This window comes from Melitaea cinxia, chromosome 5 (genome assembly GCF_905220565.1).
Source record: "Melitaea cinxia chromosome 5, ilMelCinx1.1, whole genome shotgun sequence".
Lineage (NCBI taxonomy): Eukaryota > Metazoa > Arthropoda > Insecta > Lepidoptera > Nymphalidae > Melitaea > Melitaea cinxia.
The window spans coordinates 18646381-18662184 of NC_059398.1; the positions used below are offsets into that span (position 1 = coordinate 18646381).

A 15804-nucleotide genomic window follows, 5' to 3' on the forward strand; every position below is an offset into this window, starting at 1 on the left:
TTACCAAAATGCAAAATATACACCTGAAAGCGATCGTTACTCATAGTAGGGAATATATCCGCCAACCCGTATTGGAGCAGCGCGGTGGATTAAGCTCTAATCCTTCTCCTACACGGGTAAGAGGCCTATGCCCAGTAGTGGGATATTACAGTCTAAAGCGTATGCAAAATATAAAAAAAAAAATAGTGCGGTCAGTCCGAAGTTATGTGGTAGGTGGTCTACAGCTAAAATTTATCTTCACGACTGTTCAACTATCAATAAAATTACGAAACAAAACCTTGCGCGGCCGTTAATGTACATTAAAAGATACCTTTTATGAGTCGGTGTCCAATTTATTACGAGACTTACGTAAGATCGCCTGGAGGATGTAATTAATAAAATGTTTATGTCAAGCTGTTTGGTTACGACAATTTTCTATATTACTACCTTTTTATTTATTAAATACATTTGTAAAACCCTAAAATATTACAAAAATGTTATTGTATTATCTTATTCTCATTGACCGGATAGAGGAAGCGAGAGGAACGCCGATTTACTTACTTTGCAATTCATAGGTTCACGCCCATCTATAGATTCTAAATGGTATTTTTGTGCCAAATCTAGCAACTGTAATGACCATTCCTGGCTGCCCTAAATGTTATGGTTTATGGGTTTACTTTATATTTCCAACATCGTCTCAACACCGTCTTTTCTCCTATTACACTTGCTTAGGACAAATCTATAGGAAAATGTGTAAAAATACTACAGATGTAGTTGTTGAAGTAAACAGGCACTTTACAAACCCAACAGATTTTCTTTATCAGGGTATTACAGGCTTATATTTTGTATTAGATTAAATAGTAAAACAATGTTTCTGATACATCAGTTTGTGATATATCATAGCTGGACATAGTCATCCTTCTCTATGTAGGAGAAGTGTCGGAACTTAATCTAAGACGCTGCTACACTGCTGGTTTAATTAGCATTGTTTAAAATAACGAATTTTATTTTGAATACTCGTACTTTTAAGGCTAATTTCACATTTTGCTGATAACCTTCATCATGTACTTAGTTTACTATAGGCTATTTTTGTCCACAGCGGGAGGTACAACAGGACTTAATATTCCACTTCATCTAAGTAACTACAATTTTCGATCAAACACGCTCAGAATAGTATAACAAAATGGAATTCTATAATGAAAAAAAAGTATGTCAAATTATTTTATAATCTGGATATATTTATACATATATCCGATACGTAGTAAGTAGACAATCGAGATATTAGTTTGAGACATACAAGAATGACTTTCAAAACACAAAACTATGAGATTTATATTCGAAATGGTATTGGCGTAATTAGTGCACGATGTGACCTCGATGTGTTCGCGAGCTCTCGATAATGTCTTCAATTAGATAGTGACTAATCTGTTTCGGAAATCGATCGAGGTCGCTAATCATAGGAATGATCGAACTCGTCTCTTCGTGCATTGAACAAAACTATTGGTTACGATGTCTTTATTGTATTGCTCGTATGATTTTATGTATTATTATTATTATTATTATTATAGTATAGGGGAAAGATTTGTATTTTTATATAAACTAACTCAAAAACTTCTGGACCGATTTTAAAATTTCTCTCATCAGAAGAATGCAACTTTGTTCCTAAGTGATAGTTTACTTTTTAATATTAAAATGGAACGGCTCAAACTTACACAAAACAAAACTAGTCATTAACGATTGCTAGGGAATGCTAGTGTCACAATAAATACATATAAAGACGCATTACATGCACAAGCAAACAGCAAAAACGTACGCACATGAACTAAAACAAGAAACTTACCATAGTTGAGATCTATCTATAGATCCTAATCCGACCCTCTCTACTCCCCTGTTATGTAGATTAGCAGATAATTTTCCCTAATATAAAAAATAATTTCTATAAAGTGTTTATGTAACGATGTATTAGCCTGGACTGACTGGTCACATGCTCTGAGTTGGAAAACCTGCCACACTGACTGACAAGGGTCCCGACCAGAAACCAGTATTTGCACAAATACAAAAGTACAGAGCAGGAATCGAGCCTGCAACCTCAGATACACCGGAACAGTAGTACATTTACACACAACTGTAATTTCAATATCCTTACTATAGATGCAATTTGTATCAAATGTAAAAAAAAACTACTTTGTGCTATTTGCGGTTTGAACAAAAAGACTCAAAAGTCTATGCGAGCGTATCAAAGTGAATGACCTCTACGATTGCTCCGCGGACGTAAATCCTATTAACGATCTTAATGACAGACGATTGGACGCAATCGGAATACTGCGCCTGATTGACGATAATAGCTATCCCACGTTCTTATCCCGGTAGGCAAAGGTATTTAGAGAAGCGGCTCTAATCCGTATTTATTGCGATCACGCGCTTCAATTGCAGCCACGATAGGAGACGTGTCTCACTAATTTGTTGAAGAATTTTAACAAGACAATAAGTCAGCAGTGGTTATAATTCCAGAAATAAAGTATTTCCGAAGTTAAAAAATGTTATTGTACGTATAGAGTAAGACAGGTGTCCAGAAATTCGACGACAAGCGGGAAGTGGGCGGGGAGCTAAGCTAAACTTGTTACAGTATCAATAAAAAAAAAAAAAACTATATCATTTAGCTATATAATATACTTCGTAACTACTAACCGTACTCGTATAGTTACTATTTAAAACATCAGAAGCTGTCAATTGGGTCCAAATTATTGATTAATTTATTTATAATAAAGCGCCAACAACACCAGGGTACAAACAAATTGAATGTTGTAGCTCAATTGTAGAGACGTACTTGAGAGTATTTCATTTCAAAAACACTTAAAATAGATACAAAAAATATGTAATAATATTAAAATTAATACAATACAACTAGAATTAAATCAATAAAAATATAATTATTATAAAAACGAGTGAGCTTTAGACCACACGACTGAAGTAAAACTTACGAAACGTAACACTCTCTCTTTCTATCTTCACTAGCTTATATCTCCCTCTCAACTTCCGTACGCCTCGCCCGAGCATACTTTTCGTAACACCCTCATCACTCATTCACCAGCTTACTCTCTAATTCTAGCGTACGTAAAGAACTTTTACTTCAATAACAAAGGTTAGTATAGATTTAAATTCATTGCCATTTACACAACACATTATTTCATAATATGTCATGATAGATTGATAAAAACTATCGCTGAATCAAATTAATTAGCGAAGTAAATCAGTTAATTTCAACATCAACAACAGCAGTACTATTAAAGAATTAGGACGCAAATAAAATTCAATTGTTTCCGTCATTTAACGATCTCTGAGGCCTTGAGCGGGAAGTTCAAGTTCACATACTCCCTCTTTGATCTCTAAAGAACCACAAATAGAACGCTATAAATCAATCGATTTGCTGCATCACGACTCTGGAGCAGCTTTAGATCGGAATCAGTTTGATCGAATAAATCAAGTCGACAACGAACTCGATTAAGAATCCACAGAACATTGTTGTTTATTTGGAAAGTGACTGTTACTATTTCGTGTTAATTACCTCGTGGAAAGTGAATGGCTTATTGGATAAAATTAATAGACTGGCGATAGATGTTTGTAAAATATTATCTTTATTATTAGCACTAATAATGACAACATTTCGGCGATTTCGATTTATTTTACAATATAATTACACACTTCATCATTTTTAGTAAGTTAAATACTGACCTTTTTCTCACCAACGAGACATGCGTTTTAATAAAAATATTATCAAAATTAATGATCTGGTATATTTACATATTTATGATCGCACTTTCGCTTATTAGTAAATAAATAATTACTTTAATAATCTAGATACTCTTGATTTAAGAATCAATCATAAATCTTTCTTAATTAGATCATCATTAGAACTACAAAAGTGAACTTCAATAACTTTTACGACTTTCGTAAGGAACCAAAACAACAACATAATTAATAAAGCTATATCTAGGTTATATCTCTCTAAAGTTGAGATCTTCAGGGTCGGAGAGCGAAGGTGGGTGGCACCATGAGTTTGGATGATCATTTTGACCCAATATTGGAGTTCTTCTTGAGGAGATGTGAGACGGTTTCGAAGAATTTCTTTTGCTTCTCTTGACTTGACTCGATAACTATTTAGTTAAAATTAAAATCGTTTGATTAGGAAAAATTTGAAGATCAAAAGAATGAGATCCTATTGTAGACTAAGCTTAAGGTTCTATTGTTGAAGGTTAAGATGAACCAGTAATGATTATCGACAAAGTGTATATAAAAGGTGTATTTAATTAACACGCTTACGAGTATAGTCAGGTTCTAAACTATAACGTCTTCTAAGTAAATAAGGACAAGTATGAAGCGTTGAAGTAGAACTTAAGGTTACTTATATTTTTACAAACCTTTTATCCTCTGCAATTGTGTCGATAGCATCAACAACCTTTGAAGATAGTTCTGTATTGTAATCGACCTTGATTCCATATTCTCTTTGTGCCAGAATATCTATATTAGAGATCTGGTCTTCCGTTATAGGGATTCCTATAACTGGAACTCCGTGGTAAGCCGCTTCTATTATTGATAACATATCACCGTGATTTATAAATGCTATTGTATTCACGTGATCTGAAAGAAACAAATAATTTGAGACAGTTAAAAAGTCAGATATTTTTTTTAATTTAAATAAGTTTCGAAGGCAATTTTATATCGACATTTTTCAAAATTAAAGTTATGTTGGTTTTTTAATAAATTAATTGTAGTGACGCGAATCGGAATATTAGTCGAGAAAAATCGACAAGAAATTCTGCAGTTAAAGTTAAAAACATTAATGTGTATTGTAAAATTAAAAAAAAGACAAACATATTCTTTAAATATAATTTTATCATAAGTCTTACTCAGAATGCTTTGCTGTGGTGGCTTTTTTATCGTATAAAGATTCTTGGGTATATTCACTAAGATTTCGTCATATTTCCATATTACCGTTTGTTTAATTTGACCGAATGCTTCTATTATTTGTTGCAATATGTCTTCTTGTATGTTCTCATTAATTAAATTTGTAGCTAAATCAACATAAATTACCCCATCTATAGATTCATCCATCAATTTCTTCAAATTCTGAAAACGAATTTGTCATAACATGAGGTAAATGTAATTGTACCCTGACAATTTATTTGTACTACATTTTCAACTTCTAGATTTTTGTAACAGTAATGTGGAATTTTGTATATAGTCTATTTCCGTGCTGAAAAAATTATAACTTTTGCCGAAGATTGACCATTGATTTTGATTCATAATAGAAGCGGACATTGATACAGTTTATTTCTAAGACTTAAACTCAATCATACGACTGGGTAATGGTTCTACTAACAATGATCGGTATTATTAGTGGAAAAATTATTATGGTGTAGTTATGGTTTGACCTTGTCGATTGGGGAGTTCAGACAACAATCGCTCAGAGTAAAAAAGTTGTATTGAGTAATTAACCTTATAATTAAAATAATTAATAATTTTACAAGGTTTTGCGTGACATACCTGAAATATAAAGCACGTTAGTAGTTTATTTCATTAAAATATAATGTTATATAATTACTAATTAATATATAATAAGTTAAGTAATTCTTTAGTGCTGTGTGGCTACGGCACTAAAGAATTTAGTCACCCCCTCTCTTCCCGTGGGTGTCGTAAGAGGCGACTAAGGGATAACAAGGTTCCACAACCACCTTGGAACTTAAGAAGCCGACTGATGGCGGGATAACCATCCAACTGCTGGCTTTGAAATACACAGGCCGAAGACGGGCAGCAGCGTCTTCGGTGCGACAAAGCCAGCCCTGTGGTCACCAACTCGCCTGCCCAGCGTGGTGACTATGGGCAAAACACATAAGTTCATGTTATTTTTGGCGTAAACTTGTGGAGGCCTATGTCCAGCAGTGGACTGTATAGGCTGTAATGATGATGATGATGATGATGATTTAATAAATATTTCACTTAATATAATTGTAATTACCTTTGGAAAATGGGGCGTGGTGGCTTCTATATGATGGCTTCCAATATATTTAGCGTTCATCGGCAAGGCTGGTATGTTACTAAGTAGTGGATGGGAATTGATAAATAGTAATGAGCTATTGTATACCAGGGTCTCATAATTAGGAAGAGCTTCTCTTCGGACTTCGAAAGCCTCACGGAATATCTGTTCATACGCTGGTAGCTCTTTGGAGGCGACGTGGTAGCTATAATTTGACAGTTATATAGATTTATTGTTTTGGTAAATTTTAGATGATGTCCGTTATCCGACTTTTCTTTACAGTCTGACTTGCTATATGAGTTGTCCTCCATCTGTCATTATATTGACCGATCATAACAGTTGGATTGGGGTTTGGCCAACCTTTTTATTTTAGGTGTCATAAAGTTGTAGTTAAGATACCATTATTTCACATCACACATAACCTTTCATCATTGACACTACTTTGTTATTGTTAAGAGTAAATGGGTGCAGCTCTAGTACCCAAATTTTTTTGGACGTAAAAATTTTTTAAAAAAGAATTATAGCCTTTGTTATTTTAATGCTTTTCAGTAATGAAATATATTTTTTGTACACTATGAGAATTGTATATTAAAAAGAAACGAAAAATATATACCCACTAATTCCAAAAAATTACTCGCAGCTGAGACCACATCCTTAGAACCCTCTCGATAATAGATAGCCCCCGAGAGGACGGTGGAAAAGTGCTAACTTCGGAATTTACCAAACTGAGTGATTTCCACGAAACGTCTGTAGCACTGTACCAGATGAATGGGCAATCATATAGCGCGGATATTCTGAAATTAAATTAGGCTCTTGTAACGAAAGTTCTCACAATCCTAAAGAAACTTTATATTCCTCCAAAATACCGTTAAGTTTATATATTATTTGGAAATTCGGGGATTTCGAAATGTAACACTCTATAGCCTTAACTTATTACTTTTAATGTTAATTTGTCTAGAATTACTTTGATGTTTTGCTTTCCATTTTAATTTGATTGAGATTCAATGGAAATAAACCTCCAGAAATAATTATATTTATGTAGAATTATCAAATCAACTGACAACTCTTTAGCTGCTTACCATATAAGTATGCAACAAACCTGCAGTTTTTGCTGTAGTGTTTTTGTACAACTTACGGTGCTAGTAATCCTGAGTAGTACCATTCAGCGATGACCAAGTCGAAGGAAATAGTCGTGTTCATGATCAGCTCCTGCATATTTGGATGTTTGAGTGCTCTTTGAGCATATTGCAATCCAAAGATTTCCATTGGCAATGTGTCGTTAGCAGTGTTGATCCAATCCTCTTCTGAAATTGTTATTTATTTTGTCAAGAGACAATTAATGTATGAGGGACACAGATTGATTTGATAAACTTGTAATTCTATAGTTGAATAAGTAACAATTATTATGGTACCAGTTATTTTGTATTGGAATAGAAGTTTTATCTTATAGTTGTGTAATAGTACTCATTAGTGGACAATCAGTGCCGTGATAATGGATGATTTGATGGATTTTGTAACACTTCTATTAATTCCTTAATGTTATAATTAGCCCTAATAAATTACCGATTCTGCTAAAGAAGCTATTACGAGTAATATGTTTAACAGAATAATTAAATTAATAGACTCGAATCTTAGTTACATTTTTGTTATAACGTTAGATTAGTGATCGACCAATGAAATTTATACCTATTTGGTGTATTCCTTTGGACATTATGTACCTGCGTACATACATTTTGCTATAAATTTTAATTTATATAGATTAGTTAAATGATATGGATGTGTTGAAGTATCTACTCAATACTCTTTTAGTACTAAAAGTGAAATCATAACTAAATTGTTACCATCGCTATGATCCTTCGAACTTATGTCGACATACTTCAAGTTATGAACCCTCGTCTCCCTGGGGAACTGCGTCACGTAGGTAACCTGAAAGATAAAGCTATTTTTGTTTAACGATGTTTATAAATATAAACCCACATCCGATGTCTTGTTGAGATTTATAATCCTCTTGCACCGCATCAGTTCATATTTAAGATTAGTTTACTTTTTCGATTATATCATCGTTTATTTTTTTTTTTATTTAATTTTAATATATTTGTAATTAACTGGTAATAATTACAATTTAAATCCAAAAATAAATTAATTATCACATTGTTCTGTCGTTTGTACAAAATATTTTTCTCGCGTTTATAAGTGAAGAATATTATTATTTATTAATAGAATAGAAAATCCGCAGTGTAATCCTCCTCAGCGTCGTCGGTAAATTGTATGCAAAAGTGTTGATTGAGAGGGTTGTGAATGAAACAGACGAAAAAGTATGGGATGCACAAGCGGGATTTAGAAAGGGAATGGGATGCACGGATCAGGTCTTTTCTTTGCGGCGCATAGCCGAAAAGTGTTTGGCTAAAAACAAAAAAGTCTTGCGCGTTCGTGGATTTAGAAAAGGTCTATGATAGAGTGATGATGAATGATCATTTTATTAAATGCTCCACTATTAAAAGCCCTTAAACTTAATACAGCAGTCTGTTTTACTACTAATGGAATAAATAAAACTGCAGTTAATACAGATAATCTCCACTAAACTACTATTATTGTTATTTTTTTTAAATGGCTAACTTTGAACAGTTTCTAGTAGAGTAAGGTCCCTATGTCTATGGCCCGAATCAACAAAATACACACTCCCAGATCATTCAGTCCACACAAACCTTCGGTGTGACAAAGCCAGCCCTGCGGTCACACCCGCCTGCCCACCGTGGTGACTATGGGCAAACCACATGAGGTCATGCCATTTTTGGCACGAACTTGTGGAGGCCTATGTCCAGCAGTGAATTGTATTAGGCTGCAGTGACAGTGAATATGTTGGCACTGGGAAGCGAATCCGTTATCATTAGCGCTACAACCAGTAACTACGATTATTTTACAAACCTATTGTCATATTATATATTAATACATAGAAAAAATTGGATTACCACCTTATGTCCGTCATCCAAAAGCAGTTTAACAAGAGAATCACTTAGAACGCCATGTCGATTCTCCGGAACCGGAAACACAACTAAAATATGACTACACTCACACAAACGCAATGAATATAATAAATATAATATGATTATTAATTTTAACATTATAACTGTGAAAAGAAGCTCAGTATACTAGGACACAGTGGGAGTAGTGAGATGTTTCGCTCTCTGTTATCAGTTAGCGAGATAACACGTGACAGAATCGTTTATCTTACATCTTATGTTATCAGTGAATAGAGAAAAAATATTTGAGTGAAAGATTAGCTTATTTTAGGAATCTATAATCAATAAGCGCTTGGCACAATTCCACGCGGACATGATTTACTATCTGTAATTATTTAGTGCTTAAGTTGTGAATTGTAAATATATATAATGTTTAATAAACTATTGTTGTTTAAAAAAAATTCATAATCGGAATTTATATATGTATGTATAGACAACAAAATAAAACAGTAACAGTTTCACAATCCACTGATCGCAGTGAGTGTGATCGCGTCTCGTCGCTAAGCATCGTTTTCCACTCCAGTGGTTTTATGTCTTTGTTTTCGTTTACTACAATCGCAAGAGATACAAGTTATTATATACACTCACAAAACAAATATTTTATTTATTGTATGTAATGTTTTTGCCATTAGATCTTTTATGTCGCTTAGTAATTTTATTTATGATGTAGTACCCTGTTTGCTTGCTACTACAGAAATAAATAAATAAATATGTACTGTTGTGTATCGGATTCAGCTTGTAACATCCCACGGTTGGGCATGGGCCTCTTCCTCCATGTAGGAAAAGAATTGGAGCTTAATCCACTACATTGCTCCACTACGGGTTGATGGATATGTTCCCTACTATGAGTAACGATCGCTATTACTATTTATGATAATAACTGCGCGTCGTGGATTAACCTTTGATCCTTTTCCTACACGGGGAAAAAAGCCAGTGCCCAGCAGTGGGATATTACAGGCTAAAGCGTTCTTCATGAACAATATATTTCTTATAATTACTTATAAACAAATGAAAGACCTATCCTAGCTTTACGGAATTCGCTAAATTAATTACGATCTGTAGCTTAATATATAACAGGCACTAGTGATAAACTTTCTCCTATCGCTCTGTTAAACGGAACAACAAAGTTTCACTTCGAGATATCGAGTGAAGACAAGCTGTTTATTACAGATAATAGCTTCTATCGCGTTAATTTACGTCCACATTCGCGTCAAACTTATTTACAGCACGCCTCCGGAGATAGTGGAACAAGCAGAGGCAAGTATTTGGGTTCAACGATTATAAATAAATACTGCTGTTACTTTGGTTTCTTTTTTTCTAACCAAGTTCAAAAAAGGAGGAGGTTACTCAGTTCGATCGTATATATATTTATGTATGTCCGGGGATAACTTCGTCGTTTATGAACCGATTTGGATAATTCTTTTTTTGTTAGAAAGTCTTTGTTAGAATCTTAAGTGTGGTACCATGATAAGGAAACTAGGATCTGATGATGGGGTATCAGATAAATCGAGGGAAACCTTTGAAAATCCGCACAAGTTTTTAATGGGAATACCGATTTTGATGATTTTTAATTTAATCGAAAGCCGATGTTTATCATGTGGTCACATTTAAATTACGTCGAGATCTGATTACAATTTTTGGAGTAATCTTTAATAATACGTATTCACTTGACTATTTCTTCATCTACCCACGTTGTATTACTTGTCGATGTAATTGAAGTCGGTTTTTTTTGTTTGCCAGCAAACACAATTATTAGTCTGGTATTATTTTGAATTTTCGTTAAGTTTTTGTTTATCATTCGAACCACGATTCAGCAGTTACTGATTTATAATGTGCGATTTCCACCTGACCTCCGCTACCGATGAGGGTGAGTCAATAACCTAGACAAGAACACATTTCCTACCGAAAACGATCATTACCAGGTGTTAATGTTAAGTTTGAGAAGGACGTCTCAACGCGCTCTCCGTGATACGACTTCGTAACTAACGAGGAAAAATTTTCATAGTTACGAAACAATAAATATTTTAATACGAATAAAATATACATTTGTAGCATAAATTGATACCAAGGCCTTCGGTGTTAACGGAACTTTCATCACCATTACGCAACACTTCTTGCAATGCTATGCTAATTTATGCTAATTATCGCCTAGTCTACAAGTGAGTTGAAAGCTTGAATCAAAGATTGATTGATTAATGATAGTACTGACAGTACCTCTCGTTTTGTGCGTTTGTTTTCGTCATGTGGAACATAGAAATATAAAAAACTTACTCGATAATTAGCACCAGTTGAAACAAGACGATTGCATTTGCTTGCAAACGAAAAAAAAAAACCGACTTCAATTACATTGATCAGGAATACGACGTAAGTAGACGAAAATATAAGTCAAGTAAATGCGCCTTATCGAAGATTATTCAAAAAGTAATTATCTTATCTCCATCAAATTTAAATGGGTCCAAAAAACAAGCATCAACTTTCAAAACAAGAACCATCATAATCGGTACATTCAGTAAAAAGTTATAAGGCTATTATGATGTCTGTGGTCTAGGAACAGACACAAAGAAACTTTAGGACCAGAACGTATGGGGAATACGAACATTCGAATGTTTCGAATTGGACAGACACGAAGGCGATCCAACAGCTGTGACTATCGACACCTTAATTCAGATATTAAACAATACGTCCAGCGTCATTCGTGTCAAAGAATTAGTTTTTTGGTTTTATGTACTCACTAGCTGTGGCCCGCGGTTTTAACGCGTTAAGGAAATAATAGCCTTTAGCCTTCATCGATAAATGGGCTATCCAACACAAAAAGATTTTTTAATACAAACCTGTAATTAAGATTAGCGCGTTTGAACAAACAAACAAGGCTCTTCGAATCATCTTTTTTAATGCGCACGGCCAAGGAGTGGAATTCGCGTCTGTATTTCCGAGTTCATACAACCCGAACAATTAAAAATCATCAAAATCGGTACACCCAGTAAAAAGTTATGCGGATTTTCGAGAGTTTCCCTCGATTTCTCTTGGATACTATCATCAGATCCTGGTTTTCTTATCATGGTACCAAACTAGGGATATCTTCTTTGCAACGAAAAAATAATTATCAAAATTGGTTCATAAACGACGGAGTTATCCCAGAACATACATAATATATATATGTGTTCGATTTGAGTAACCTTCTCCTTTTTTTGAAGTCGGTTAATAATTAATGAAATACATTATTTTATTTCAGAGCATATATTAATTATATAATAATCGTCACACACCAATCGGTTAACGTTGTCTGCCGATAGACCGACCAATTAGTTTAATTTAATTCAGTTAAATTTTGAAATGGTGTTATTTGTATATTATTAATAAAATATTTTTTTAGGTATCTTTTTATGTTTTTTATTGTTAAAAATTCTCATAAAGCTAAAGGAAGTTCTTTTATAAGATATGGTATTGTATAGCTTAATTTTCTTATACCGTACAAGTTATAGTATTAAAAAGCAGTATTATTTAGCTGTGATCTTCTGTAAGGTCGAGGTACTACCCCAGTCGGCCTGCTCCAGATTTTAAGCAGGATATTTCGTGCTGTGTTCTATTTCAATAAAATAATGTACTTTGCTTCTATATACTAGCTGTCAATATATTATCTAAAGTTGAATGTATGTATGTCGTGTATAAATTAATTATATATTTATCACGGCGGCTTTGTTTTTGCCTTATTTATTTATTGCCTTCGAGGAATCGATTCCTGTCGCTTTGATGTTATTATTTATTTCTGTTTGAATGATATGTAAGCATCTCTTGATTATTATAATTCCAATAAATTTTAATATAATCTATCTCTAACCAAGTTTGATAAGGGAGGTTATGTTGTTTTGCCTGATGATATTGTTATTTGTATAATTGTAGATTATTATGCTTAATAGTACAGTCGTTTAATGTTGATACCATAATCTGATGATGAAGGCTGGTAATTAAGGACAGGGCTTCTAAACATTTTTAGTAAAACCATATAGATTCAAAGTTGTTTCTTCGTGTTAGGACTTTAAAAAATAAATGTATCATTTCGTTTTGTGTCTCTATACTGTGTGTGTATATTTAATATACAAGCGACGGACAGTTAATCAATATATCTACATACACTACAATATACATATATTAAAAAATCTGTCAAATAGAAACAGAAGTTATTCATTTGTAAATCTATTTTGAACCGAAATGACAGCTTCGTTTTTAGGGTTCCGTACCCGAAGTGTAAAAACGGGACCCTATTACTAAGACTTCGCTGTTCGTCCGTCCGCCTGTCTGTCACCAGGATGTATCTCAAGAACCGCGATAGCTACACAGTTGAAATTTTCACACGTTATGTATTTCTGTTGCTGCTATAACAACAAATACTAAAAACAAACTAAAATAAATATTTAAGAGGGCTCCCATATAAAAAACGCCATTTTTTGCCTATTTTTGCTCGATATCAATAAATGGTAACAAATAGAAATATTCACAAAATACTTAATTATATATTTACTTTAATAATAAGTAATAAAATTCATCACCATATCATCACATCAGCCTTTCGCAGTCCACTACTGGACATAGGCCTCCACAAGTTCACCCCAAAAATGGCGTGAATTCATGTGTTTTGCCCATAGTCACCACGCTGGGCAGGCGGGTTGGTGACCGCAGGGCCGACTTTGTTGCACCGAAGACGCTGCTGCCCATCTTCGGCCTGTGTATTTTAAAGCCAGCAGTTAGATGGTTATATCGCCATTGGTCGGCTTTTTAAGTTCCAAGGTAGTAGTGGAACTGTGTTATCCCTTAGTCACCTCTTACGACACCCACGGGAAGAGAGCGGGTGTCTATATTCTTTGATGCCGTAGCCACACGGAATAAATAATAAAATTAAAATTAAAAAATATTAAAAATTGTCTAAATATTTTACCTAGTCAATGGTAAGGAAACCTTCGTGCGCGAGTCCGACTCACACTCGGTCGGTTTTTTTTATTTCTCTTGTACTCTGTATAAAATATGTCATGTTCGTATGTTATATTTGAATGAAGTCCATATCAGATCGTGAAATCACGAAAACGGTAAAACGGAACGGTAAAGACGTGACACGAACAGTGTGTCGTCACAACACAGTATTTATTCCCGCCGAATGTCGGCCAAGCGCCCCGGGTTCTATTCCTAGCTGCGTTTTTATTATGATATTTATTTCGGGTCGGCACATCACTCGTAACTCATAACGGATTCCTTCGCTAAACAAATTTTTATTGTTTATTTGTTGCTTTAACCGACTTTCACATGCGTATAGTGGGTTATATGTTCATATCTCACTTTTGTTGGTTTTCCAACTACACTGAATTTTAAATGTTTATTTGTAGTATGATGTACTGAGATGGTTCAGTAGATATAGTTCGTTGAATGAAACGGACTGTTCTAAATTCAAATACGAGTTAGTACAGTTAAGTCTTCAAATACTTTATTGCGCCTAATTCATGTCCCTCTAAGTGATGAAATCTACGTGTTCTGGTAATAATTTAGAGTTATATTTATTTGTAAATCCATAGCGAAGCAGTGTTTCGTATTCTACTCTAAATGTAGTTAGTCTTAATCAGGTCAACACGCTACACAACAATAATCCAACAATTTAAAAAAATATCTACCCATAGTATAGTATTATCATTATCATTACAGCAGCCTTTCGCAGTCCACTACTGGACATAGGCCTCCACAAGTACAAAGACATGGTATAATGATTAGGTAAATTGTAGCCACCGTAAAGCAAAAACCCTGCTCTGTGTGATTATGGCATATAACTTTTTTAAGCTTCCAAAATTTTCATTTTCCTAAAACAATGAGTCTAAATAATTTAGCTGTTTTCATTATAAACTTAAAAATCAGAAACATCATCAAAAGGATGATCTAATCATAAAATAAAAATATAGTTAAATCTATACGCGTACGCGCAAATTAATCGTAAATATAAAAGGTCGTTCACCCTACATTGCAGTCCGCTGAACAAAGCGATGACCTGAAAAACCGCATTTCCCGACTTAACAGAGATGAAGGGATTTACAGAATCCTCCGCGGCTCGTCATCTCTGCGGTGTTATGAGTCGTTAAAATGCATCGTGCTCATAAACTTCTCTTAAGTCTTTTAAGACTTAAAATCTTCAGCGTGGTTTTGTGTGATAATTTTTTCGTCATTTTCAAATATAATATTTCATTTCCATGTACAACTTATTCAGTTAATAATGTTAAATATCGAATATAGTGGATATACCATTTTAATAATTGTGTTTGCAAGCAAACGAAAAAACAAACCGACTTCAATTACATCGACAAGTAATACAACGTAGGGAGACAAAAAAAAAAGTCAAGTAAATACGCATTATCAAAGATTACTCCAAAAGTTGTAATCAGATCTCGATGAAATTTAAATATGATAAACATTGGCTTTGGATCAAATTAAAAATCATCAAAATCGGTACACCCAGTAAAAAGTTATGTGGATTTTCGAGAGCTTCCCTTGATATCTCTGGGATCCCATTATCAGATCCTGGTTTCCTTATCATGGTACCAAACTAGGGATATCTCCTTTCCAACAAATAAAGAATTATCGAAATCGGTCCATAAACAACGGAGCTATCCCCGAACATACATAAAAAAATATATATTATATATATATATACGGTCGAATTGAGTAACCTCCTCCTTTTTTGAAGTCGGTTAAAAACATTCATAAATTAAAAAAGGGAACAATAACACATAGCTACAC

General features: G+C 33.9%; 1 protein-coding gene across 1 annotated transcript; it reads right to left on the bottom strand.

Moving 5' to 3' along the window:
- Positions 1–3593: 3593 nt before the first annotated feature.
- On the bottom strand, positions 3594–9135 carry LOC123653921 (UDP-glucosyltransferase 2-like). The gene is made up of 8 exons (XM_045589898.1): positions 8983–9135; positions 7855–7939; positions 7149–7317; positions 6631–6807; positions 5996–6218; positions 4887–5106; positions 4398–4617; positions 3594–4133 (listed from the first exon to the last, which is right to left on the bottom strand). Exons 1-8 carry the CDS (start codon positions 9133–9135, stop codon positions 3860–3862), a joined length of 1521 nt encoding a protein of 506 aa, XP_045445854.1. The 3' UTR covers positions 3594–3859.
- Between the last annotated feature and the right edge of the window lie 6669 nt (positions 9136–15804).

Coding starts and splice junctions, on each gene's coding strand:
- LOC123653921 (XM_045589898.1), bottom strand. CDS start 9,135: ATGTTAAAATTAATAATCATATTATATTTATTATATTCATTGCGTTTG. Junction 7,940..8,982: donor TGGATGACGGACATAAGGTG/GTAATCCAATTT, acceptor TTTATCTTTCAG/GTTACCTACGTGACGCAGTT. Junction 7,318..7,854: donor TTCGAAGGATCATAGCGATG/GTAACAATTTAG, acceptor TAACAATTTCAG/AAGAGGATTGGATCAACACT.